The sequence below is a fragment of the Melopsittacus undulatus genome, chromosome 3 (genome assembly GCF_012275295.1).
Source record: "Melopsittacus undulatus isolate bMelUnd1 chromosome 3, bMelUnd1.mat.Z, whole genome shotgun sequence".
Taxonomy (NCBI): Eukaryota; Metazoa; Chordata; class Aves; order Psittaciformes; family Psittaculidae; genus Melopsittacus; species Melopsittacus undulatus.
Window position 1 is genome coordinate 106,374,747 of NC_047529.1, and position 26,260 is coordinate 106,401,006.

A 26,260-nucleotide genomic window follows, 5' to 3' on the forward strand; every position below is an offset into this window, starting at 1 on the left:
AGCTGCTGAAAGACACTTGCTTTGGCAAGAGCAGCATGTACTCAGCAGTAGATGGATGGAAGTCAGAAGTGGATGGTAACAAGGAGCGTTAAAAATGAATCTGGCCTAATTAGGCTGAAAAAAAAGAGATGTGGACCTGACAGCTTAGAAACTGCAACTGTTTGGTTTGAGCAGTTATCCCAGGGACAAGAGGCTCATACTGGAGTACCAGGAAGCGGGTGAAGCAGCCTGCTGTGCACCCTTGTGTTCCCTAACTGGACCAAGCCAGTGCCCATTTTCTGAAGCTGCAAGCTCACCCGTTTCAGGAATGAGGGTCTCTTTAAAAACTCTTACCTTGAAGCACCCTGAAATATTAGCTGATTCCTCAATATCTGTGTTTATATAGGAGCATCTGTGTGCAGCAGTGAATATGGACCAATGGAAGATCATGAGCTGCCAGGCTTGGGACCAGGGCATGTAGCAATGTGGGCTCCCCTCAGTGTCCCTCTCTAACCGTTTTCATGGACCATTTGACCGCAGAGTGAGGAACAACATGTCCCTTCTTGTCCTCTCCCCTGAGACCGTAAATGAGGAAGGCAAATAAGAGCAACCTCTTATGAGAGAGGGGACATGTCCTGCTGAGTGCAGCACTGCAATTAAGCAACTTGTTTCACTTCCCAGCATGACTGAGAGGGCAGGATGAAACTGGAACAATAGTATTAGTTACAATAAAAACGAGGAGAAACAGTAGAAGGATAAACAGAGGGGAAACAGAAGGAAAACACAGTAAACTGGAAAATGTGGATCCAAATCAAAACCAAGGCCCTTATTGCAAGCAGAACCAGTCTGACCATTGAAATGCAGAGGTGATGGGAAAGAGCTTTTCTTCCTTCCCTGCCTCTTGACTTCCTTTTGAGCCAGTTCTATTAAGGAAACAGCTACTCCTGTTCTTACTGGAGAACAATGGGGAACTTATCCATGTCCCCTGGACTTTACTAAAATGTCTTTTCTTCCTTCTCCAAGTTTCTGTTTAATGTATTTTATTATACCAGGAAAACCCAGTTTTTCTGGGTTACAAACCCTCACATAGCAGCTCCCCCTGCCCTGCAGCACAGTCCCTTTGCCTCAAGAATCCCAGTCAGCCTAATGTCCAGTTTCTGTGGTAGGGTCTATGTGAACTATGTGTCTGCTCTGACACCTGGACAGCAAATAATTTAATCTCAAGTGAATGCCCTCTGTTACTGTTAAATAACATATCTGTATGTTATTTATGTTATGTTTATCTTACCTGGAAAAGGTAGGGCTGCAAGAATGGGCTGTATGCTTCTATGTAGTGGTAGTGACAAGAGATATTTGTAATGCATGAAGGAAGATATATACATTATTTTGGAGAAGAAGGATTTGTCTGTCTATTCTGGCCCAGGAGAGCAATAGGCAAAGCAGGGTCTACCACCCCTCTGCCTTACTGCCTCCCCTCTGCTGTAGTGCAGTTCCTTTGGGAACTATGTTGAAGGGACTGGACTTGCCCTCGACAGTGGGAGATGCTCCTGGGTTTGGGGCAGATGTTTATTTGCTTTGTAGTTCTCCCTGCTCCCATGTCCTTTCTGGGAATCCATGGGAGACCAAGAGCAGGAGCCTGAGACATGCTTGTCTCATCTGTGGAACTCCTCCTCTGGCAGCTGATGTTGTAAGCTGTGCTTACAGCTTTTGAGGCACAGGAAACAAGTTTTGCATCAACAGGACAATGGGCTCTGTGCTCCAGCGCCTGAGCTGCTGTTTTCCCTTGAGCTCAATAGGTGTCTTCAGATAACTGCTGAGAGAGGATTTACTTCACCTAATGCACACAGAGTATTAGAAGGGCTGCATTGATTTCACTGCCTAAGACAGACACGAAGACCAGAAAATCCCAAATTTGGATTTGTCACACAACAGACTTCTGAAATTAATGTCACTTTAATGCAACAAGGTTTAATTCACAGGATTTTACTGGAGCTCAGCCCATGCAACACTGAAAGCTTCTACTGGTGGAACAGGCTGTATTTCTGGCTGTCATTTTGATGACTGCTGGCCAGTTTGCCCAGTACCATCAGTTTGGAATTAGTCTATATGGAAATAACCCATACAGACTAATCCCAATAGTGTGTCAGCCAAATTTAGTTCTCGGGTGTTGGGAATGGAACAAGAAGAAGGCCCAAAGCTCATGTAGTTCATCTCACTTCAATGTTTTCCTGGTTTATTGAAAATCTCTCATAACAAGAGCTTTTTGACACTCTCCCTGCTTGTCTCATGCTTGCCTCATGCCTGTGGCTAGAGTGTTTTTCCTAATATCTAACCTAATTCTCTCAAGCTGCAATTAAGCCTATTATTCTTGTCCTACTTCTATGGATAAACTTCTTCTTCTATGCAAGATATGCTTCTTAGAGCAAACTACATTTCTCTGTCCCTTTTGGTCTTCTGTTGTTCACACTGAACACTCCCTCTTAATCTGTCTTAAATAATCTCTGTCATAAGCTGTGAGGACAGGCTCTTTCAGGCTTCTAATAACTCTTTATTCTCTCTGCTTGGCTTCCATCCAGCTGCTTCACATCTCCCTTGAAGAGGAGAAGAATCTGCTCAACGTTAGACACAGCCGAGGCCTCACTAGGGCTGAGTGGAGCTGAAGAGTTGCTTCATGCATTTTGGAACTTACAGTTCCACGTAAACACCCTCGTACTGACATTTAGCATTTCCACATCAGCCAGGTCCTGTTGACTCATGCTCAGGTTGTGATTCACTCCCTGCAGTGCTGCTGTGAGGCCTTGAATCCCCATCCTTCCCAGCACTCTGCAGGTCAAGCCCTTGTTCATAAGTCAGTGTTGAAGGCTGACACATTGCTCATTTCTCCTCCTCCTTTTTCATTTGCAGAGATATTGGCAGGGTGAATCCAGCTCTTGTTTGTCTTTCCTGGAGTTCTCACTATTATGCACTCTTTCCTCCCTCTGCTGAAGGCACGTGGGTTGTCTTTGCTAACATTCTCCCTTCACGAATGAGGGTTTCCTGGGCTTGTTTTTTGATTCACATCTAGCTATCTCAAGTGGAAACAGCTTATGATCTGCATAAGACAAGCTCATCCTCCCATCTGGTTTCATTTGCAGGGCAAACACACTGACATGATCTTACCGGCTCTCTGGTCTCTCGAGGTGCTAAGAGCATCCGCCCTCCTCAAGGTCTGGCTGCCTTCAGGGTTTGTGCAATGTTGATCTGAGCTCCTAGGCCAGGGAGCTGTGGGGTTCTCGAGGCTGGGAGAACACTGAGGTTGATCTGAGGTGGCCAGGGAGCTGGGCAGGCTGTGGGGCATCAGCTTGTGGGTCCATACACAGGTGCGGATCTGAGGGGCAGGCAGACCACTCATGAGAATTCAAGTTCTCCCCTTCCCCCCCTAATCCAAGCATGCAAAACCCCCAAACTCAACCACACAAGTAATCCCCCCATAAAACCCTTTCAGAAAGCCTTATGCATCATGAGAAAAAATGCTAAGAATCTCTCTTTTGCCTTTGCAAGTTGTATTTAGTATGGTGCTATCAAAGGACTATCAAGCACTATTAATACATCAATGTTCTCTAGTGTATTTGCAGTTCTGCACTTTCTAAAATAAAAGTGGTCTAATAAGCCATAAATTTACATTTCTTAAGTTACCCTGTCTGGCTCCCTTAGCAAAACGACTGCAATACAATACACACAGCAGTATAAACCTGTAAAACTGCAGGGCTCCCAGTATTAATCAAAATCCTTCATAACAGAAATTAATAAATGGAAGTCTAGAAATTTAATAAGGAATGAAATTTCACAAGCTGTTAAAAACCCAGCCAAGACAGATTTCATAATATTTTATAGTGCATCTCAAATAAATTCAATACTTTTCAATGACATTGTGAAACAAAAATCACTTAACTGACTGTAGGCTTGAGATGTGCTTCAATTAAAGGTGGTATTACAGCACTCTTGTCTTGTTCTGAAACAAGTTCTGATTTTTGGTTAGCAGTGCAATAACCTCTGGAAAGCATGGAACCTGAAAAGGAATGGGTAGAAAATAAAGTACTAGTGCCCAATAGATATGGCTCTGGGATAAACCCAAAGTTATGATTGCAATTGAGACACTTCCAAAATGCAAATCTTATGTAAGCGAGAATGGAGGAAATGTGGAATATGTTTTATCTTTCAATACCAGTCACTACATTCTCACCAACGATACCATAGAATAACTGAGATTATTGTAATAATTGCTTCTCCATCACGCAGTTCTGGTCCCCATTTCCATCTTGCTGTCATATACAGTTGCTGACAGGATGCTAATAAAACACTTTCTTGAATGGGTGCAGCACATCCATCATGCTACTAGCCTGACTCATGAGTGGGGCCACTGGATGCTACCACTCTACCAATAAATAATAAAACAATCATGAAAACATAACAGAGCAACTTGCAGCAATCCTCTGTTTAGGGCAATAGAAATACTATTGGCTTACTCTGTACGTAAAATCAGAACACAGTCTCATCCTTTCGTTTGGATTGGCCCACATGATGACAATCCTTATCATTAACATACGGCGAGTACTTCCTTCAAACACTGCCAGTTTAACATATGTTTCCTTTGCGCAATACCCAAAATAAGTCAAGGAAATGTGCTTGGCTTTCAGAAAGTGTATGAAGCAGCCAGGAATTTTTCCTGGCTAATAATGAATAGCCTGTAACACCACAAAGGTCAACTGTTCACACAATGCTCTGACGTTGCATGCAGGGGAGAGAAAAGCCATGTGGCATCTACAGAAGCTGCACTACTGCTGCATCCATTTCATGTGCTCTGCTTAACCAAAAGCACTCTCTCCATTTCTAGCAGGGTAATAAACACAAAGCTGAAAAGGTGAGGAAGGAAAGAAAGGCCAACTACACACAGTCAGGTAAGTCAAAAGAACTGAAACTGAACTTTATTGTTTCTTTAAAAAGTATTCTACAATAATGGCTCAGAATACTACCACAATGTACAGGGACAAGGCAGTGCTCTGGGCTATGACTGTAGATTACTCTGGTATATATATGTATATTTTGTAAGAGCTTAAGAAAGGCTGAAGCAGGGCAGTTCAGCATTTCTTAAGCACGTATTTTAGTGAGTTTGACATTTTCTAGATCTCTCATATTATAGCAGGATTTATCAAATGCAATGTAGTCACAGAAGTCTTGCATAAATACAAATACCAATACTTTACCTTGAATATTGTATAGGTTATAAATTCTGCCTTGCCTTTAAAAAAATCTCCAGATCATTATGTGACCTTGGAGTCTTTCCTTTTCTTTCTCTGTAAGAGTTTTTAAATATATATATATATTTATATATATTTGCTATCATACATCAAAGTATATATGAATCCCATCTTCTCTGTTATATTTTCTGCAGACATGGTCTGAAACAAAATCACCAACAGCTAAATCAAAAGCTTCCTGGTCACGGTAGGAAAGCCAAAGAGGATCTTTCCTCTTTTTGTGTGTTTCAGTACTAGTATTTTTCTAAACGTGTAAGGATTCTTCATAAACTAGAGGTCCATAGATCATTTAAAGCAGTCTTTATAAGCAAATTTACATACTTTGACATGCTGAGGCAGTTAGTATCAAAACCCAATAGCATTTCTTACAGAACCATATGACTTTCTGCGATGCAGAGATATGTTTCATTTCTAAAAAGCCACAGTTCTTTTTCTACATCTGCTCACATCAAATCCCCAGGATTCATTCATAAAGCTGCGGCTGTTCCAAATGCTGATGCTCTTATCCCTGTTGTGGATTAAGATGTACACCTAACCTGGTGACATCATCCCGTGGAAGATTGATATGTAGGAAAAACCCCTCCCCAAATCCACAGATAGTCTTTTCTATCTCTAGATCCTCATGATTCACATCACCCAACAGTGCAATTTGATGAAGACCGGTGTCTGTGCAGGCTAAGGGTCTTCTTCCATCAAAGGAATCTCTAGGGAAAAAAAAGAAATAGCATTGATTGCTGACTGTAACTTGCCTTTATACTGTTGCAGGACATTCGTATTAGCAATGCTACAAATGGACATTGCAAAAGTCTGAACAAAACATATAGTGTCAATAATTCTAGACCCGCCCTAACACTTAGATGAAAATTAACCTTCTAAAACTATCTAGATTTAACAAAACAAACCAGGCCTACAAACAGCATTCAGAGCAGGCAAGGATTTTTACTGGCATCATTGTCATTTCTCCCCCCTCCTCCTAGTAGTCCTCTTCCCCTTGTCATATCAGTAAAAGTTAGCCCTGACCCTATGAAGAAGGACTTCCTCCACCCAGACCTTTACCCACACTGAATTTAAGACACTGGGCTTCAGTTTTTTGCCTAGTAACTGTGGGGAGCAGGATCAGAGCAACTCCTTCAAAATGTCTCCAAGGAAAGCAATCTAGTTTCCTTAGCACCCTGAGCAGCACACCATACAGCTCCATTGGAGCTCAGTGAACTGGCATCAGTGCATGCTCATGTTCAGTTTAATTGCAGACAATAGTAGATGGCAATCTCCCTTGTCATACATGGTCCTGTGGGTACCTTATGCTGTGACTCCTATGGCCATTGATCAACATGTACATGCCTCAGATGAACAGTTGCTGTACACATGGGCATGAGAAGTTTGTTAATAAAAAAGCTAATTTTGGCTGAATATGAAAACATGATTTGCTTTCCTTTTTAAGGAGAAAATGCTATTTTTTTGCTGTGAAAGCTAAGGCATGTGAGGAAGTTGTGAGCATAGGAGTTGAGGAGCAGATGAATAGACCAAAACAGGCAATATGATGGTTGCCTTTGTTGCTGTACACAGGTGCCTGCTGATATCCCTGTTGATAAGACTGCTGTTTTGGGGGTCTAGGACAGGAAGCTTCTGGTCTAGGATTCAAATCCTTGCACAACAGCTAGAAAGGATATCACATATATGAATCTATATGACCATGGAGTAGTATGGTTTAGAAACCATCTAAATTTAGATGTATATGAGAGAAAGTATGAGCAATGTATAAGAAAGTATGAGCAAGTCAGCTGGGTTTATTCCTGCTCTGACCATACAAATGAATGATGGCTCCTGTTTATGGACTCACCTACTCCACCTATGCAAGACTCACCATCTGCAATATCAATCCGTGGACTCGTGGATGCAGCCTCCCCAGCAGAGCCATGGGATACATCAGTTCTGTCTGAACCAGGAAGTGCTGCTGCTTGGCATGCCGGGGATGGGTACAAGCTTTGGAGCAGTTCAGAGGAGTCTGACCTGTTGTCACAGGTTTCAGATTCACTAGGCAGCGTGTCTGTAATCCTGGGGCCGGGGTAAGCAGGAGGGTTCTGGTCTTCTGTCTGCAAAACATGCCCCTGGTCTGCGGTAGCTGTGTATCCAGGTGCCAGAGCATTCAAGCCGCTGCTCACAGCTTCATCATAGGAAGGCAGCATGACAGGAACACCATCCACCACCACAAAGTCGGGATCACCCATGGAGCCCTCCTGGTTGCCTCTATGTCAAACACAGATGAGTTATCACAGAGAGCAGGAGCATGTCAGAAGCACCTCGGAACAACTGCTGAACTTAAGTAAACACAGCACTTTCTAATCATGCAAAATGAAGCTACAAGGTCGTTAACATTCACAGAAATGGTCGCTTCACAGGGCTGCAAAGCTCTGCTCGGGTTGCCAGTCAGGTGGAATCTGTTACAACTGGAGAAATGAAACCAGTAATGTGAAGAACAACTCCAAGAAGGGAAGGAAAAAGGGTGTTTGGAAGAGATAAGAAACACCGTTTGCTTTGCTGTGCACAGTAGGTGTCGTGGATGTAAGATCACAGATGTAGTTCACCAGTCAGAAGTGTCTGAACCCCTGGAAAGATGTGTGCTATAGCAACCCGTGTAAACAGACACTGACATGACTGCTACTGGATGACAGGGCTTTGGTGGCCAGATCTGTGGCCTCCTTCAGGTCTTACTTTAAAAGGATGAAGGCTTCCTTAACTAGTAATAAGCTGGTTTCTTTTTTAACAAAACATTTCTATTAATTGGGAAGGTCTGTTAAACCCTAAAGTATCTGTTCATAACTAGCCAGTTAAATCATGGGAGGAAATTGGTCCCAGGTCCCTTTGTGACATGAAAATGTCTGAAAAGGAGAGAACAGAAAACCATTTTGGTAAGCTAGAAAGTGCAGGCTATAAAGCTCTCTGTAGTGCAACCCACTACCCCAAAGAGCTTCATATATGGATATGCATATATATATGTATAGGTGTATGCTTATGTATATGTATATGCATATGTATACTACTCTCCATATAGTGTACATATGCACACATATATGTAAGCATTTACGCATTACTTATATAATCTGTATACTTTCATGTACACATGCTTATTTGGCATTAAGATGGTGAAGTCCTTTCTGCTGCATTGGCATGTAGGCATGTTTACTGACATTCCACTTTTTCTACCTCTCCTTTCTGCACATGGTAGAATAAAGACATGACAAAAAGCAAGCGCAGGAGACAGGTCACACAGTCGAAGTCCACAGCAAACTGAGCAGACTGAAAACTAGAAATGGGTCTAAACCCCAATAGAGTACTAGCTTTGCCTAAAACTCAGCATGCCTGCCTTTGGTTTTCCAGTTGTAAGGTGATAATACCCACCTACCTGTCTTATGAGGACTGCTGTGAGAATCAGTGACAAATGCTCATAGCTGCATGGTGTTTGATAGGAATAAAGGAAGATGTAGGAGATGTTTATGAATCATGATGAAAGTAATACTCATGAAGAGAAAGCAAACTTTTAATATAAATTTGTCCATAGAGAAAAAAGAAATTCTTTCTTAAAACTCACATTCCTAAGTCTACAGTAGTTAAAACATTAATTCCCCCAGCACCTGAAAATGAGTATTTAAAAATATTGTCAGCTATTTCTACTATGCAGAAGCAGCAATTCTCAACAGCAGAGCTGTAATTATTCCCAAAGTGAATCTGACAAACTCTGCCTTTTATCTCAGTTGCAGTGAGCACCACTGCAGGCTTTTTAGGGGTGCCTGTCCACACCAGTGGTTCAGAGGCTTCTGCTCAGAGCAGAAGCAGGAGGTATCTGCCAGGCTCATGAGCTGCTCCATCTCCTCAGCAAGGAGTGCTGAATGTGCAAACTGAATCAAGGCCCTCAATCTTCAAAAGGTAATAGAAAACAGTACAAACCGTGGAAGGAAATGGGTCTTAAATTTGGTCTGGAACATCCTGGCTAAAATAACCAGTAGCAGTACTAGTAAAACGCTGGTAGCAGTAAACGCCACTATTTTCCATGTAGTCAGGAGGGTCTCCTGTGTATTTGGCCAGGTTTGTTCTGTAACAAAAAGGCAATACAAAAGTGGTGCTTTGTTATTACCATTGTGATTTTTGTATTAATACTTCAATGATACTCAGAAGTGCCAGTTAGGCGAAGACATCTTTTAAACATCTGTTGTAAAAACACATGAACCCAGTGCCATATACCAAACCCAACCTTAACATTAAGCTGCCACAGGGGCTGGACCTTGTTTTTTCCCCGACTTTTTTTTATACATGCAGTCATGATTTTAACTTATTTACATATAAAAATATCCAGAAAATGTTAAAAAATACATTCGAAGAGCTAACAAATGAAATGATTTCGTATCACTCAGGATCATGGAAATGTACTGAATTTAATATCATCTTAAAATCAATGTCCATCACTTAACCATGGAACAGATGGAGTTCACCAGACCAACAGATTTGCTCTAAAAAAGAGGGACTGTAAGAGGACAGGAGCAATGCTATTGCTGCTTCCTTACCTGTTTTGACACAGTAGACTTGGTAGGAGGGGAACCACTCTCCATACTGGCAGGTGATGTACTTGTAGTCGTTGGTGAGGGTGTAACCAGGATCACAGTAAAACTCCACCACCGTCCCGTGGTTGTAGCGCTCACAAGGCCGCGGGTGGCAGATGTAGTCTCCATGACTCACCATTGGAGGTAGTGGACAAACTTGGGCAAATGAACAAAGAGAAAAGAAGAAAGACATTAATTCCAGCAACCCACCACTGTGTCAAAACGCACAGAGCACACACTTCAGGATCCCTTTCAGGCTCTCTGTAGTGTTGGGTTTGCCTGGGGTACCAGACCACCAGCGGATGGATGCACACACCTCCAACATGGCAACATGTGCCAGGAGGTCAGTTTTGTCTCTCAGTGAGCTCTGCTGTCACCAGCTTGTTTAAAGGCCTGAGAGATGGGATCTGGGAAGCTTCCTGTCCTCTGGGGGAAGGGGAGGGAGAAAGTAAGACAAAAGGGGACACATACACCTATAAGATGGCTATATGGGGATGGAGAGGGACAGTCAAAGCAAGAGAGAGAGAGAATTGCTTTCCTTATGAAACATATCAAATTCAGCTATAACATCCTATTTTTTGTTTCATTAATGTTATTAAAGTGTTCATATGCTCTCATTCCTAAATATTTGCTTTAAAAAACAAGTTTGCCATGAACTGTGCTGCATGAAATGCACAGCACCCAGTGTTCCTTAAGCACTTACAGTCTGTAATATTATTAAGCTTAAACTCTACTGGTGTTATTTGTGTTTTGCAATCTATGAATAGCCCGACTGATCTCAGAGGGGCTGCTGGTGGAGCGAGGTCTTAAATATAGCAGAGGCTGAGCCTGTGTTAATTAAGTACAGTGGTTTACATAAGGTTAAACAAATAAGAAAGAAATGCAATATAAACATGTGCAACTTTTACTGTAGGCCCTGAAACGAGAAGAAATGTCTCACATGGCTGGGCAGATGAACTCAACAGAGAACCGAGGGAGCACTCTCCAGAAAACAGCAGCAGAAAGGCAGCTCGCAAGCAGTATTTTTATGAGAGAGGAAACTTTTCCACTGAGTAAGTGTTCGCTGATTGCTATTTTCTTAAGTGCTTCTGCACAGACTTAAAAAAACCCCATGTGAAAGTGTAATGATGTCTCCAATGGCTACATACTGACCCAAAGGGGCGTGGAGTACTGGATGGCTTGTTTTACGTCCCTTCAGCGGCAGTAACTAACTGGCTCGGTGCCCATCTACAGGCTGTTCCCTCCACTTCATGCCTCCCTCACTCAGGCAGGACCTACTGCATCACTTTAAACAACGAAAATGCCATCTCTCAGAAGAAGAATCTTCCCAGAAATTACAATTCAGCTGCTTCTCTCTGTGCATCTTCTTCTATGAATAATGCATTTCATAAAAAAAATAAGATACACAAGATATTAAATGAATCTTCAAGAGAGGCTGATTACAATGTACAGCAGTGTCTGCTCCCCATCCCCTGGAGACATGGCTTTGTTTGCATTTTCACTGGAAAAGCTTAATAATAACTTGAAATCAGAGCAAGTAATTCACATAAAAATTCACAGCCTTAATCCTCTGCATACTTCCCAAAGTCTCTGGGCCCACAAGAAGGAAGAATGCTTTACTGGGAAGTCAACTCTAGATTGAAAACAACCTAGGCAAAGGTGTCAGACTGACATAGTAGGAAAGCACTTTTTGTCCATATCAGGGATCATTCTTCTATTAAAAAGAAAACAATCAGTGAAAGCAATGACTCTGGCCTGCCATAAGGAATCTTGATGTATTTATATTACCTACACTCACAGCATGATCACAAAGGAAGACAGCAATTTAAGCTTCTTTGCACCCGAGTTTTGCCAAGCTATGGCAGCCTGCAAGAGGTGTGTAGATGCCCAGTACCTTTCTAGCAATGAGCAAGTAAATCACACCTTATCACAAACAGCAACACTCAGAGAAACAGATTTTCCTCTTCAGCAATATAGCTGCTGCTTCATCCCAAACCTCTTAATGGCATTCAGAGCCAAGGCAGGCTGCTGAATAAAAGAAAGCCTCAAAGCTGGTGTCCCAGCAATGTGGATCAGCTCAGGAAGGACACATTTCCAGGCATATTAAAAACGATACTCTGTGGGAACAACCCAGATTTGGAGCTCTCAGTCTGCTTACAAATAGGCTTGTATTTTATAAAACTTGAAAACAAGAGCAGCACTCGGTATAGGGTATGTCCCCAGTGCAACCCCTTCTACTGCCATTCACTTGGGGTATCCCTCACTGCCTCCTCTGAAGGTCATGTTCATCCAGTTCAGGATGCTTCCACATTTCAGCCTGGAAATGTCTGCAAACATTTATTTCATGCACTGCTGAACATTAGTCATGAATTAGGAGTCAAGTTTTAAGCGGTTGTACCTGCCAACAGCTCTCGCATTAAACACTCAGCAGATGCAATGGAGCAGGTTTGAAAATCAAAATCAGGCTGTTTAGCTCAACTGAAACAGTGCTTCATTATTATGTCAGCTGGACTGTCAGAGTCAGGGGTTCTCACTCACCTGGGGTATCCCTCACCACCTTTTCTGAACTTTGTGCTCATCCAGTTTCAGGATCCCTCAACACTTGAATGGGCAAACAGACCCCCATGTGCCATCACTAATGCTCAGGTTCAGAGCCTCCTTACCAAATCAAGTCAAATAAGATACACCACAAACAACCAAAACTGAACTTCCTTTGAGCTCAGTCATACACCCAGTCTCTTTCTCAACTCACCCCATTCCCATGGTCATCCTAGACCAAGGTTCTTTAAAGTCAGTGGAAGGACAGCCATGAAGTGGCCTTAGTTTTGATCGCAGAAATGCAAGATTATGAGAATCTGGAGGGTCGCTGAACACTCCTGACTCCCAAAGACAGATTTTTGGTACAGAGCTACTTGACTTTCAGGGTCAGATCCCTTATTTATGCTAGATACCAGTGTATGAAACTGGTTGCACAGATTAAAGCAATGTGCCAGGTCAAATATGGAGGAAAACTCAGGTGGCAAACCTCAGCCCACTGAAGCTCTCCAACACAGTTAAAATTCTAGCATCCCCAGCAAATTGTATTTGGAAATTACAGGCCAGGGACTTCAGGCAATTGCATCAAACTCACAGAATGAAAATAGCCACAAACTATAAAAGTGTGTCCAACAAGTACATTTCCACTGTCAAAGCTGACAGCAGAATGAATGATAAATAATCATAGGAATGAGTGAACTGCACTTCAGGAAGCTCTTACAGCTTTAAAAAAAACCCATTACATGCTGTTCTTAAATATGACATCAAATCTCTACTACCTGTACCTTTCAGCATCTTCACTTTGTAAGGCCTGTGGGATTTTAATGCACTAATTACAACATTCAGCAGTATCTTCTGACAACCAATATTAAAAAACCATATGCACATGTCCTTAACTTTGGAGCTTGTCAGTGGGATGGGCAGAATTCAGGCAGTGTCTGCTGGTGGTTCTGCAGCACATGATCCTGGGTCTCCAGATCCATCTTTATAGAGCAATTGACCACAGACTGTAAGGGGACTTATAGAAATTTACAGCTCAGCATTCTCAGCTGAAAAGCTGAATTGTTCATCAAGAATCAAAAGCAAGTGTGTTTTATATGGCAAACAAATCCTTTCTGGGATGCTCAAGGCACCTGTTACTCAAGGAAGTTGATGGGAAGAATTCCTGATTTGATGGACTTCCCTGCCTGCTCTTAGGGAGCTGCTGGTGCTGAGAGCTCTCCTCTGAGATCAGCAATGGGCCTTGTGCTCTGACTCATTGTAATGAAAGATTAGCACTCTCTGAAAGGGCTTAAAACCTGAGGAATCAAGCCTTATGTTACACACACTGTCACTTACTGGCTTGGAGCACAGGCAGAAGCAGTTCTGCCTCACTCTGTGCCCCCTTTGTTGCAGCCTCCACAGTGCAACTGCTGCATCCCTTGGACCAGGGGCACATGAGGGTGATGCAGGCTGTGGCACTTGCTGTCCAGAATTACTGGAGGAATAAATGAGATTCACCCAGTAATTTTTCCTACCCACTACAGTCAAGAAGCTTTTTAAACTGCCCAGAGGATGCAGCAGTAATTTTGCACTGTTGACACTGGAACTGTAGGAGGGAGAGAAGATTTTTGGCATTAGCATATTCTCAATTAACATTGATGGCACAGAATAAAGATCTCCCATCACTTTTCTAATAGCTACTGGTAGAGAGATGAAGGAGCTACAGATATTTACAGTGCTCAAAACCTTCTTTATAGTCAATTAGTTCAACAGCTAGTTGGTTTAGTCTTTGGTCAAAGTAGGCAGGAGGTAAATTATTCAGGTTTTGCCCAGATCTTGTACATGAGCCAAAAAATTAAAGCAAAAATGACTTGAAATACAGGGTACTTGCTTATAAAAAAGCTTATTTTCCCCTTCTATTTTATTTTGCATAGTATGTTTTTGTTCTCTAGCTACTACTAGTCTGCCTTTCATGTAAGGCATTAGTTTCTCAGTTAGCTGGGTTAGCAGAAAAACCCACTGTGATGCCAGCCATTTTCTGCTTGACACAGGGATGAACAGGCTTAGCCACATTTGCACCTAATCAAAAGGAAGGGTTCTTCAAAGGCACTGTGAATGCCTGTTCATTAGGAAGGGTGAGAAAAGATTAAGATGAAACTACATGTTGAGAAAGACACAGATAAAAACCTGACAATGTTTTGTGCTGGGAAAATGCTGGTGTGTCTCACTAGATAGTAATTGGAGAGGTGGACACGCTGTCTTGTTTGCTCATGAAGTGGAAGAGAACAAGAGCATTTCCTGACTTGTTGTTCTTGTACATGCCTGGACACTAACACCAGAAATCTGTACGCCTGTCATCTGGCTACTGCATTCCAATCAACTTCAGCCACTATTCACTTCATGTGAGTTGAAGAAGAAATTAAGAGGTTTGTAGAAGGAAGGAAGTAGCAAACCCAGTTGCTTTAAAATAAGTCCTGCCAAAACATTTCAGTCTAGAACAGCTGCTTAATTTGAATGAGTTTCCAATGGCACTATCAGAAATGTAAGCAGAACAAGAAGCATTACTAGAGTAACTTCTCATTTATTGTGAACATCAGCTTAACAATATCCTAATGACACATTCCTATAAGAAATGTTGCTGGCATTTTGAAGGGAGACTTAGTGCATGTTATAGCTGTACTGGAACAAGTGAGAGAAACTTTGCATTTGTGTTTTGAAAGTGAAGACATGCTCTGAGGAACTTCTCTGATTACTCATTGGAAGTGAAGCTGCAAGATGCTCATGCTGAACTCTGAAGTTGACAGCAGATTTATTCTCTTGACAGCCTGCAGGAAGAATTATTAAAAATGTTGTATTTGTAGCCAATATTTTCCAAATTATTTTCAATCTTAACCTTTCTCAATTACTAAACCTTCACTATGTCACTTACACGTTTTCTTCTGAAAAGACACCGAACACTTTGGCAGCTTCTCCACCATTCAGCAAGTCAGCATTCAAGCAGCTAGGAATGTACCCCAGGTCTCATGGCTCCAAGCTGCTTGCTCTGCCCTTAGATAAACAGTCCTGGGTAATTCTGTACCAGCTACAACAGTGAGGTGAGCCTCTCAGTGTGCACACAGTGATAAAACTTTTAACTTTCTGCAAAGTGTGAAGTTAACTGAATAATCAAGTTTTTAACGAAAAGCTGCTTCTCTGGTCTAGCTTTGACAAACATCATTTTGGTGAACCATTGATACCAGCTGTATAAGCCTAAACAAACCAGTATAAAACTAGCTTTAACCCTGTTTTAATAATTGTTTAGCATTAGCTAATTCCCAGATGGTAACAGAAGGTGATTTACAATCACTTATCATACACAGAGCTTCCTTGTTACTGGAGTTACAAATTAGAGCCCGTTTTGCAGTTTCAGTCAACTGAGCAACTACAGGAGCATCATGCCAAATTCACACTCATCCTCAACAGTCCTGCCATTCCAGGCACAGCAACCTGTTAAACATTGATCTTAATGCCAAAGTCATTAGTTTCAAATGGCATTTCACAGCAGATATGGGGTAAAACACACCTCAAGTGATCTTTTGCTTATCAATTTTAAAAGTACAATTTTCATTTAAACTACAAAAAAAATAAATAGGATGCATCTGCAGCAATAAAGAGCTGGAAGTTATTTTAGCAGGAGGCCCATCTTTAAGGAAGTATTTATGCTCATTATTCGGAAGAAAGTGCTTAGACCACTGTGGTCTCACAGCAGATCATTTTAGCATTCTTCTTCACTTGCTTCTAGCTTCATTTCTTCCTTTTCTCATGAGCAGTTTACTTTCTGATCAGTAGTGGTCCTTTAAGGCTTCAAGAAGCAGATGCTGGGGACTGCACAGACACATAACAGGAAGCAGAAAGCTTCAGAATAATTCAAGGCTTGGGTATTTGACAAGTATCACAGGATAACCCCAGACCTGGAAAAGGTCAAAGTGCTTAGAAGTAGAATGGAGGAGGGAGAGAGAGCTGTGGGAAAGCTGGCTGGAAAACCAGACAGATAAAAACCTGACGGGGAGGTCTGAAGAAGCCAGTGCTCACTGTGAGCTGCATATATCGGTGGGTTTATGTCATTTTAGTCCCTCTTTCTTTAATAGCTTTTTCCTCTTTGTTTTTAAGGAATTATCCCTTGAACCTATGTGGTGTTCCTATCATCAGGGATTGACAGAGGGAAGAAATGCTGAAATAGACAAGCAGTATTCCAGGATTTAGCTGAAGGCTGAGGAAATCAAGCTATACCACCTAGGAGAAGAAAAAGCACGAGGTCCCATTCCCAATGGAGTGCTACCAAGAGAAAAAGAGGATGAGGAAAAACAGCAGGTGATCTTAGCACTGTAATACCACAGACCAGCTTACAAGACTGGGAAGATGTGGAAGAGTATCTGTTTCTGTTATTGAAGTTTAGTTATCAAGTGCCTGCCTATTGGTGAAACAGCCACCTTTTAAATAGTGGGGTTTATCCCTGGAAGAGAAAAAACCCTATGCAGTGAATAGAATTCCTCATGCATAAAGTCTGTAGTTACAGTTCCCTCCATTTATGGAAGATGTTTTGTGATTGCACTGTGAAGCCAAATTTAATGAGCACGTCCATAAAGCAGAGAGATATTTGATTTCAAGGTAGATGATGTAGTGTGCTTTTCCTTTCTGAGGAGTCCTGCAAGATAAAGGTGAAGGAGAATATTATAAAGCAGCCCTCAGGGACAGATTTTCTCTGCTTTCCCCCACCTAATCCTCAGCAAATTTAAAGCACTGTGGATAAAACACTACATGCATCTGGCATCTAATGTGGAACTTCAGGGCAGAAATTATGGCTCCATAAAAAAGTTGGGATGTCTGGCTGATTCTGGAAGTACTAAAGTATCTGAAAAGTACACAGGTGATAGAGCAGGTGTAAAACAGTGATTTAATGTGACAGTCCTGTGCATCAAGCAGAAACAGAAGACATAAAAGAAACAGATTACAAACTGTTCTATTGCTTTCCTGAAAAACTAAGAACAGTGGAGAAGGCATCTATTTCAATCACAGCCAAGATCAAAGATTTCTGCAATGTAAAAAGAAGAGCAGTCACTTAGAAATATGTTATTTATCTTCTGCAAACAATGTCTTCAGCTTGGAGTCTGTTCTTTAAATGTGGTCTGGTTTTCTTTCTGTTTCACTCTGTGGCACACCTGCTGGAGTTAAGAGATTGGATGATTAAGCAGCAGGACATCCACAGAAGAACATGATTTGTCTGCCTAGTATTTCATGTCACTGCACTCTTTTCCATGCCTCTTCAGCTGTGGGTAAAGATATACAGATAAACTTCAGCATTCTCCAACAGCACAAAAATCCAGATACTCAAGAGTCACTATGAGCAGCTCCTTTAAAGTGTTCAACTTCTGCACTCGTACAGGGTGGTTGGATGCATATCATTCGTGCACACCTGGGTGATGGAATTAACTGTCTACAGTGCAGAAACACATAAAATTATTTAATTACTTTTAAAAAAGAAAACTATCTTTTTAAACAGCTTCATCACGCTTGCTTTTTACAATTTAATCATCCCCGGGTTGAAACACTATTTCATCCTTTGGCTATCAGGCTAAAGGTGTCCTGGGTGTAAACGTGTTGCCCAAGTTAAGGTGCTTGCAAATGTAATTTGCTGATGCTGTTGGAGCATTTATTGCTGGATGTCATTCCCGGGTTGCAAGTATTGCTGTAGGCAGTGAGCATATTCTGAAACACCATTCTAGTCAGAGCTATTAAAAACATGGCTATCAATGAGTCTTATGTTAACATTAACTCAGTTAACTTGGATGACCTCTTTGGCAGACGAGCAATATTTAGTTTATTCTTTCTCCTGCCTGCGAGCTGAGTAGGTGTAAACACAGAACACAAACCTGGTATCTACCTCTCTTAATTTCTTAATACCAGAGTGTTTCATAACTTGCTTGTATTGTAGCCCTCTGCTCCCTCTATGGGACTTGTATCTTTTAGAAATGTGCTGCATCAACATTATCTTCCCTGAGGATACGCACCAGTCTGTCATGTTGGAATTTATCTAAAGCCTTCTCAATGTCAACAAAGAAACACAGAGAGAAATCTATTTGTACCAATGTACAATATCTCAGGCTGAGGATTGCTTTATTCTGACTCCTGAACATAAACTGATTACAGACTGACTTGAATCTTTTTCTCAGTGTATTGCTGTACGTTCCATTGGGAAGTGAAAATATTCTAAGGGCATAGTGGATTAGGCATACAGCTCAGTGTCAATCACTGTGTATGGATGGCATCAGCAATTGTAAGAATGAAGATGTTTTGAAGCTTTCCTTTGAAGGATCCTGCATGTAGTTGGTCAAAGTGTGAGCTACTTTGTTTTGAATCCTTAGGTGCCTATGGCATTCCACCTGTAATAGCACCCTCCTCCAGTGCTCTTTCACGCTCTTTACTTTCTGAAATGCCTTCAGTTTTCTTCTATTTTCCCCTCTTCTACTCCTTGATTCTCCCCTTCGAGGTCTGTTCCTCGTGATTTTGAATCTACCTACAAAAACTTGATATATTTTCTATTTTAAGTTCTTTCAGGCTTAACCTCAGCTTGAGAATCTGTTGATCCTAGCATGTAGAATCAAGTCTTGATATCGTAATATATCTGATTTCCTGCTTTTCTGTTAAGCTGCAATGATGCTGAAATCAGACATTCAAGGTAATAGGATCATGTCTGTTGTTTGTAAATTCAATCAACCTGTTTTCCCTTTTACTCTTACTTACAAAGCCAGGAATTCCCAATTGCACTGTCCATATAACTGCTTTATATTCTATCATTAGTACTTTAATCAAATTCTTCCAACGGTTCCTCTCTTTGCCTGCTTTCCCCCCAGTTCTGTATCAGAACTATTCCTTACATCTTCTTGGAACTCTTCCAAAGGACATGAAAGATAAAATACAGATTCCAGATGGCAAGGTGTGTAATCGTGTGCACATCACCTTCCCAACGTGCTAATGGACACTTTTTTGGCTTTTTAAGAATTCCTCCAAATTCTGTGCTAATGTCTTTATCCACCTTAAAGTATTGTGTCATATACATTTCCCAGTTCTATCTGGTTTATTTCACAGAGTTCTTTACCAGTATCCTTTCAAGTGTTTGCTCTTCCCCAATGGTTCTGGAAGCCATCTGATTTTACAACTGATGTTCATATATCCCATGTGGCAACCTTCATTTTAAGGGTTTCTCCACCCGTGTTTTGCATCTCTGATTTTATAGAAGGCAATCCCTCACTTAATCGATTTCTACAGATGGATGATTAACCCCAGATTGGTAATTCAAAAGTCATATAAATAGCTATGTATATAAAAATTTCCTTAGATTTTCATATATCCTTGAAGTGTTTGGCAAGTTTCAGTACAAACAAAAAGAAGTTTAGAAAACTTCTGCACAATTGTGGCATTCCACTAGAAAAAGGGATATTAAGAAAGTTAAAGATGTAAATTGAGGACGTGAAGGAGAAGAAAATTCAGCGTTAAGATGCTTCATCTTAACCTCAAAATGCCTGTAAAATTTTCTAGCACTGCTAAAACAACACCATTCCCTCTACTGTCATTCTCAGATATAGCTGAACCATTTCAGCTGAAGCTTCCCAAATGAATCAGCTTGAGGCAGGCACTCAAAAATCAATCTGAATGTTTTAAATCTGGCAAAGGTACAAGCATTTAAGAAGAGGATCTCATACCAGTAAATACTTGGCAATCTGAGCTGGAGGCATCCTTATTTGCCTGAGCTATAACAACTTCCCTGATCAGATGTAGAACAGCTGTTTCTGGGAAGACTCTGCCGTGCTGGCTGTGCTTCAGGTACCAGGTATCACAATTTTCACACACTAAAGCAACCATGATTTTAACTATCAGAAAAATCTTCTTCCCTATCAGCAATAGTCTCTTGCCAGAGTTGGTGGAAGCTCTGCACTTGGCAATAGTGAGAATAAGACTGGAGTGAGCGTTAGAAAGCATGCTGTACCATGGGAGCTGAGTGACCCCTGCTGTAACCATTTCTTTAAATGGAGCTACAAACCCTCTATTGAGAATTTGCACGGCCTGACAGAGGGAAAAAAGTCATGAGAGTGGCATATAGCATTTGTGTGGTTACACACACATTTACATTCTTTCTGTGAAGGCTCCAAGAAGAACATACATCAAAATAAGAAAGCTGTAAGCAGTGTTGTTTATAGCCAAATAAAAGCTCTGCAGTGGTTTACTATAGCTTCCTAACAATCATTTTGCTTTTAATCATCACTGTTAAAATACTGAGCAGGGAATGGCATTAGAATAAATTTCGAATTGATTGTGGAAATAAATAAATGGAATTAACTTGTTATTTGCAAATTTTCTCTGTGAAAAAGATACTGCTTGGAGAGATTACACCTTACGTGTAAAAGGAATGCTGAAAAATGAGCTTGACATTAGTATGCAAGGTACAGAATAAAGTAATATGCAGGGAGAGAGTTCTGTCCACTAATTAAGAGTAGTGGATTGTAAGAGATTCCTGGAGACTGGCACTCCTTGCATAAATCACTTGAACAAACACTTTCAGACAAGGGCTTCTCAAGCTGATTTACCCTATCTGGATATTATTTTGAAGTTCTCTGTGTACCAGTTGAAGCATCCCTACAACAGAGTTCACAAGGGGAGCTGTCAAGAGTGATGCTTTTAGTGATGTTGCTCTCTCTTCTGCTCCAACAGAAGCAAGGACAGCCCCAAAGCCGAGGAGAATCTGCTCTCACAAGCATTGTGCGCTGTTCTTGGGCCTCCTGGGGTTCATTCAACCTATGCTCAGGTGGGCACCAACACGAAATCACCATGGAAAGTTTTAACATTTAGGGAGAGCAATAATAATGCGATTAAAAGAGAGGCAGGATCAAAATCCAAACTCAGGAGGCCTTCCAGATACCCTTGACCCACTGGAGCACACTGATGCCCCCATCACAGATCATCATAGCTGAGTAGGGATGATAACTTCTGACATGTTACTTAAAGCGCTGAACTGTCAGGGCATCAATTCTCATCTCATGTTTTAAATTATCAAGAAGCCTCTCCATGACTTTATAAAGCAAGCAATAAAAATGACACAGGAGTTTTCTTGGGTATTTTGATAGGAGCTGGAATGCTCACCTGTGTTAGGTGACAGCAACACATAACTTCTGCTTCATATTTGACTGCTCTTATTTTCCTAACCTCAGAATTGTCATTTTTATCAAATCAGTTACACTGTTTGGATTATGCCTAACAAGACCCTTCTGTTTTTTTAGTATATTTTTGATATTTACTGTATTTTCCATGCAACATTTTCCAACAACAAACCAACCTTCCAAAAGTGGCTTACACAGAGCAGATTTGGGTTTAATCTTTAATGCTCTGCTAAGTAAACAAACAAACAGGAATCAAGTTATGTCATTCTAAAGCTGCAAAGGCATTTCTGAGTTCTGGAGCTTGCACTGTCAGTTAACAGCAAGGATCATTGTAGTATTTCTGTGCAGTGTATCACTTTGTTGATGCAGTTGACAAATTTTTGCACTTCCAGAATACTTAGCATTTAACTCAGTGACATAAGTATCACATATGAACTCCTGTAATTACTTTTAGCTGAATTCTACATATAGGTAGCTTCCTTACAGGCTTGAAATAGAGTAAAAATGTAATCCTTTTAGGGAAGTGAAATGCAGAGGGTGCATTTGGATTGTGATGGCTCCTGAGGATGTTTCATTAAAGATGCAGTATGAAGATGGAGGAAGGTAGTTCAAAAGGTTTTGACATTTTACGGAGCAATTCACTTGTTATCTTTGTTTTAAATGTATGGGATGCAAATATAAATGCACTGCAATACCCTCCATTCCAGCACTGCAGCTATAGTCACAGATTTTTCCTTTTAGCTTGGTACAGTTTACCTCTGTTTCATGCTGGATGGTTTTTATGTTCCTAATCAATAAATTAGGTCATTCATTTAGTTGAAAATCCTTCCTTAAGGTTAACTATGATGACAGATAGATAACAAATACTCAAGCGTTCAGCACTGTGTAGCACTAAATAATGTTTGCAGCTGACACAGCCCAAATTAAGAGTTCCTACAGAGTATTTTTTAGGTTATCATGGATAACTATCCATAAACTCTGACCATCTACACATGAATGTGAATTCCATAACTTCCTCATTATGTTTATTAGAAAAGCTGTAAAAAATTTGCTTTGTAAGGGCAAAGCACTAGTCATTAAGCTTTTCCTTTTGCACTTTGGACTCTAAGAGAGCAAACATTATGGTTAAGTAACACCACGAGCTAATGGTGCAGTGAGCTACACAGCAAAAACCAGATAGGCTCTGCGTGGCCAGCGTAGACATTGCATATAGTGCATCCATGGTTATAGCCTTGAGTTAAAATCATACAGAGCATGCTGAGTTTGCAAAACTGAAAGATGAACAAACAATAAAACATTTACCTTCCACATCAAGGCACCTAGGTGGGCTATCTGACCAGATAAGGTTATACATGCACTCAAGGAACTCTGCCCCTTCTAGTTTATATCCAGGAAAGCATTGATAATACACCACTGTTCCTACAGGGAAGGAGGACTCGAACTCAGTTATGTTAATGTAACTATGAGGAAGAACCAATGGCCTCAGGCAACCTGTAAATTAAGAAGAGGAAGGTATCCTTTATTATAAGGTGCTTATCTGTTATCTTTACACATCTTGGTTCTAATTCCTAAATTAAGGAGTGCAGTATTTATTTACCATTTTCCCTACTATGAATGGCATGTCTGCATGAGCTCCCTCAAATACATATACCTCCTTATCCTGATTCAAGCCCTTTTTGTTGTTCAGCCCACACACTTTGTTAGTGTGGGATTCACTCTCAGCAAATCCAGGAAAGGTTTACTGAAAATGACAGTATTTTGTTTCACAAACATTCACTGGTTTAGCAGATGGCAATTTCTTTTGGAGGTAGAATCTTTAGTAAATATAGGTTGTCATTTATATAAACCATGAGTTTTATTCCTCCTCTGAAAACTGACAGGCATGTAAACCATCTTTAATATTAAGACTGCTTCTGTCACAAAGTGCACACAACTGTAAGAGGTTCACAGACAGAATGAATGACTTTGAAATTCCAGTTTGAGAAGTTCTAAAGGGACATGACTCCCTCTGAGCAGTCCCATGATAAACACTGAAGGAGGTCTCGGATTAGGTTATCAAAAAGTTAAGGTACCTGTTATCATCAGAAACTGTAAATGTAGTCAGAGGCTATGTTCTGCTTCTGGGTTTACTGCTGAGGGATTTGTACCATGGATGGCGTTGAGCAGTAACAATTAAATGGTCATCAATTGTATTTGGTGCAAGAAAAAGCAGTGAATTTAATAGATGACATGACTTGATAACATGTCATTCACATTCAGAGTCTGGTTTGAGCTGGTATTTAGATACGAGTTTGTACTAGAGAAAAGAATAATTCCTCATGGCCTTAGAAATGACCCTCTTGGTAATACTTAATGCTGTTGATTTTTTAATTTGCAATAATGTGGAGGAAAGATGATTTACTAATCATCAGGAAATGAAAAATAGTATTATAAAGTTATGAGAGTAATAGGAGGTGCATTACGGCAGTCCATCAATGGGTCCCTTGCTGCTGCTAGGAATTTGTGAAGGATGTCCGTAGGATGCTTATAAATTTAAGCCTGAGGGGGAAACTAAAATCAGCCTCAGAACTTCTTGTCAGATACTGGCATCTAAAAGAGAAAGTCTTGACACCACTTCAAGTGGTTATTTGTTGCAATGGTCTTTTGAGAGAGGGACAAAAGCAAAAGAAAACAACAAAAAGAGCTTGAAAGCATTTTTACAGCACACTGGGCTACCAGAGCAATGGTTTGATAGCTGCTTTTACTAGCTGGTTACCTTCCTGCTCAAATAAAACTTCAAGCATCCTATATGCTACCTACTGCTGGTACCCCTGATCAAGAATGCCCCACACGTAACACACTGGCTCCTGCAAACTGAGCAGCCCACTGAGCAGGGCGATATAAGCAGCCTCCAGTGGGACAAAAAGAGCACAGACTGCCTGAGCAAGACCAAGCTCACTCTTCTCTGAACTGTATGAGGGGAAATTTTGTCCTGCTGGCTCAGAATCTTAATGCTTGTTGGGCTCCTTGTACTTGAATTTGTATGAGAGCCAAGTGTTTGTGAAAATCCCTGCGTCTCCAAACATCTCAAGCTGCTTGAAAACTTCATTTTGACTTTTTTTATTGCTAAGTAATCCTCATCATTTCAGATCAGTAATTATCATTATTACCTTGTGGCAAAAATAGTTTAAGGTTGGGTTCTTATACACTCCACAATCCTTTCCCACTGCTCCGGCAGGAAAAAAAGGTATCTAAGTGTCATGAGACTCCCCTGCCTGTTGTAATCAAAGGGCCATGGAAATGGAATTGACAGCCTACCTAGTGCATGTAGACAGGTGGCTTTGGTTTTATTAGTGCTTGACATAGCAAAAGGAAAATTCTGGAGGCAATTTTGGAACAGGTTTGTAGACTTTGGCAAAATATGGCAGGTGCTTTAATCTGAAATGCCTATTCTCTACCCTAATGGTAGTTACAGCACCTGGGTTTTGTGCACTTGACTTCTTAACTTTTATTAGCACTGCTGTATTTTGAAATCAGTTAATATCAAATATTGAGCAGCAGCAATTGATTGTGTTCCATAGAATAAATACAGCAACAGAAGAAAGCAATAAGCCAAAGGGATACTTCAGGTTCCTTTGCTTACCCAGTTAATACTGGCTGACACAAAATTTCCACCTGGATCTCTACATATTAACCTTTGGAGTATTCATCTCACCTAACTTCAAGACTTTTAATTTATCTTAATTTAGTGTGAGGCGTACCCACTTTCAAAAATGAGCTGTATATTTCATACTGCTAATAAGATACCCCAAAATTTGTGTCCACTTTATTACAGGTTTGTGAAAAATTCCCTTTTCTTGTCAGACCTATTCAATTACGTGTGCATCTAAAGCACTGTGGCCTAAGACAAGACTTTGGGGGACAGTTTGATGTGCCCCAGACCAAAGGTCCTAACTGTGGAGACCCATACAGTCTAATCTCCTGTAACTTCTGACTCTGGTGCCCATCAGTCTCAAAACTTTACAGCTGAACTGTCAAGTTCTGACTTTCATCTCTCACCGTGCCACCGTCACTCCTGAGAGGTGTCCCAGCTCCCCTTCCTGCCTGCCCTGACTCTGCAAATTAATGGGATGGTGTAATTAAGTGCCGACAGAAACTGTCACCTTTAGGAGATGATGGATGGGTTTGAGGACAGTTAATACTAACACAGTATTCTCCTTAGCACAGACAAAATTTCTCAGGGCTGTTGAACCCGAGTCAATGGTACTAAGGCATGTGTATTAGAAATGTAGAGGTAGTGGCAGCCCAAAGATATTGAATTTCCAGTCACTAAGGCTGGCTTACCCCCATCCATTTCTCGCAGTCTAAGTGAAGCTGTGATCCCAAGCTACCAATACTACTAGTTCCACAGCTAATGGCTTTTCTGGCCAAAATCATTCTTATGCACATCCTGAATTTTCAGTCAATACCTACGGGTTTAATGGACTGTGAACCTCATCATCAACTCTGCTGAAAAGTGATAGAAGAACAGGTTCCAGCTTTTCCCCTCTCCCCTGCCTGCTGCACAAGGTGAAGGAAGGTAAAAAGCAGTTAGAAGCTTAACTCTTCCCAGAAATTGGGCTAAAATGTCAATTGCTCATCAGATCATTTCTGACTGATTTGGCTCTGATTTTTCTTTAGCTTGAAAAGTATGTGTCAGATA

At 41.0% G+C, this 26,260-nt stretch overlaps 1 protein-coding gene across 1 annotated transcript in view; it reads right to left on the reverse strand.

Annotated features, from left to right (window-relative positions):
* Positions 1–5,318: 5,318 nt before the first annotated feature.
* SUSD4 (sushi domain containing 4) overlaps positions 5,319–26,260 on the reverse strand; it is a 70,897-nt gene continuing 49,955 nt past the window's right edge. Inside the window, exons 4-8 of the mRNA XM_034060779.1 lie at positions 22,882–23,070; positions 9,836–10,027; positions 9,222–9,366; positions 7,141–7,523; positions 5,319–5,980 (exon numbers count right to left, since the gene is read on the reverse strand). Coding sequence (XP_033916670.1) covers positions 5,952–5,980; positions 7,141–7,523; positions 9,222–9,366; positions 9,836–10,027; positions 22,882–23,070 — 938 coding nt within the window. The 3' untranslated portion in view covers positions 5,319–5,951. The remainder of the gene's footprint in view (positions 5,981–7,140; positions 7,524–9,221; positions 9,367–9,835; positions 10,028–22,881; positions 23,071–26,260) is intronic.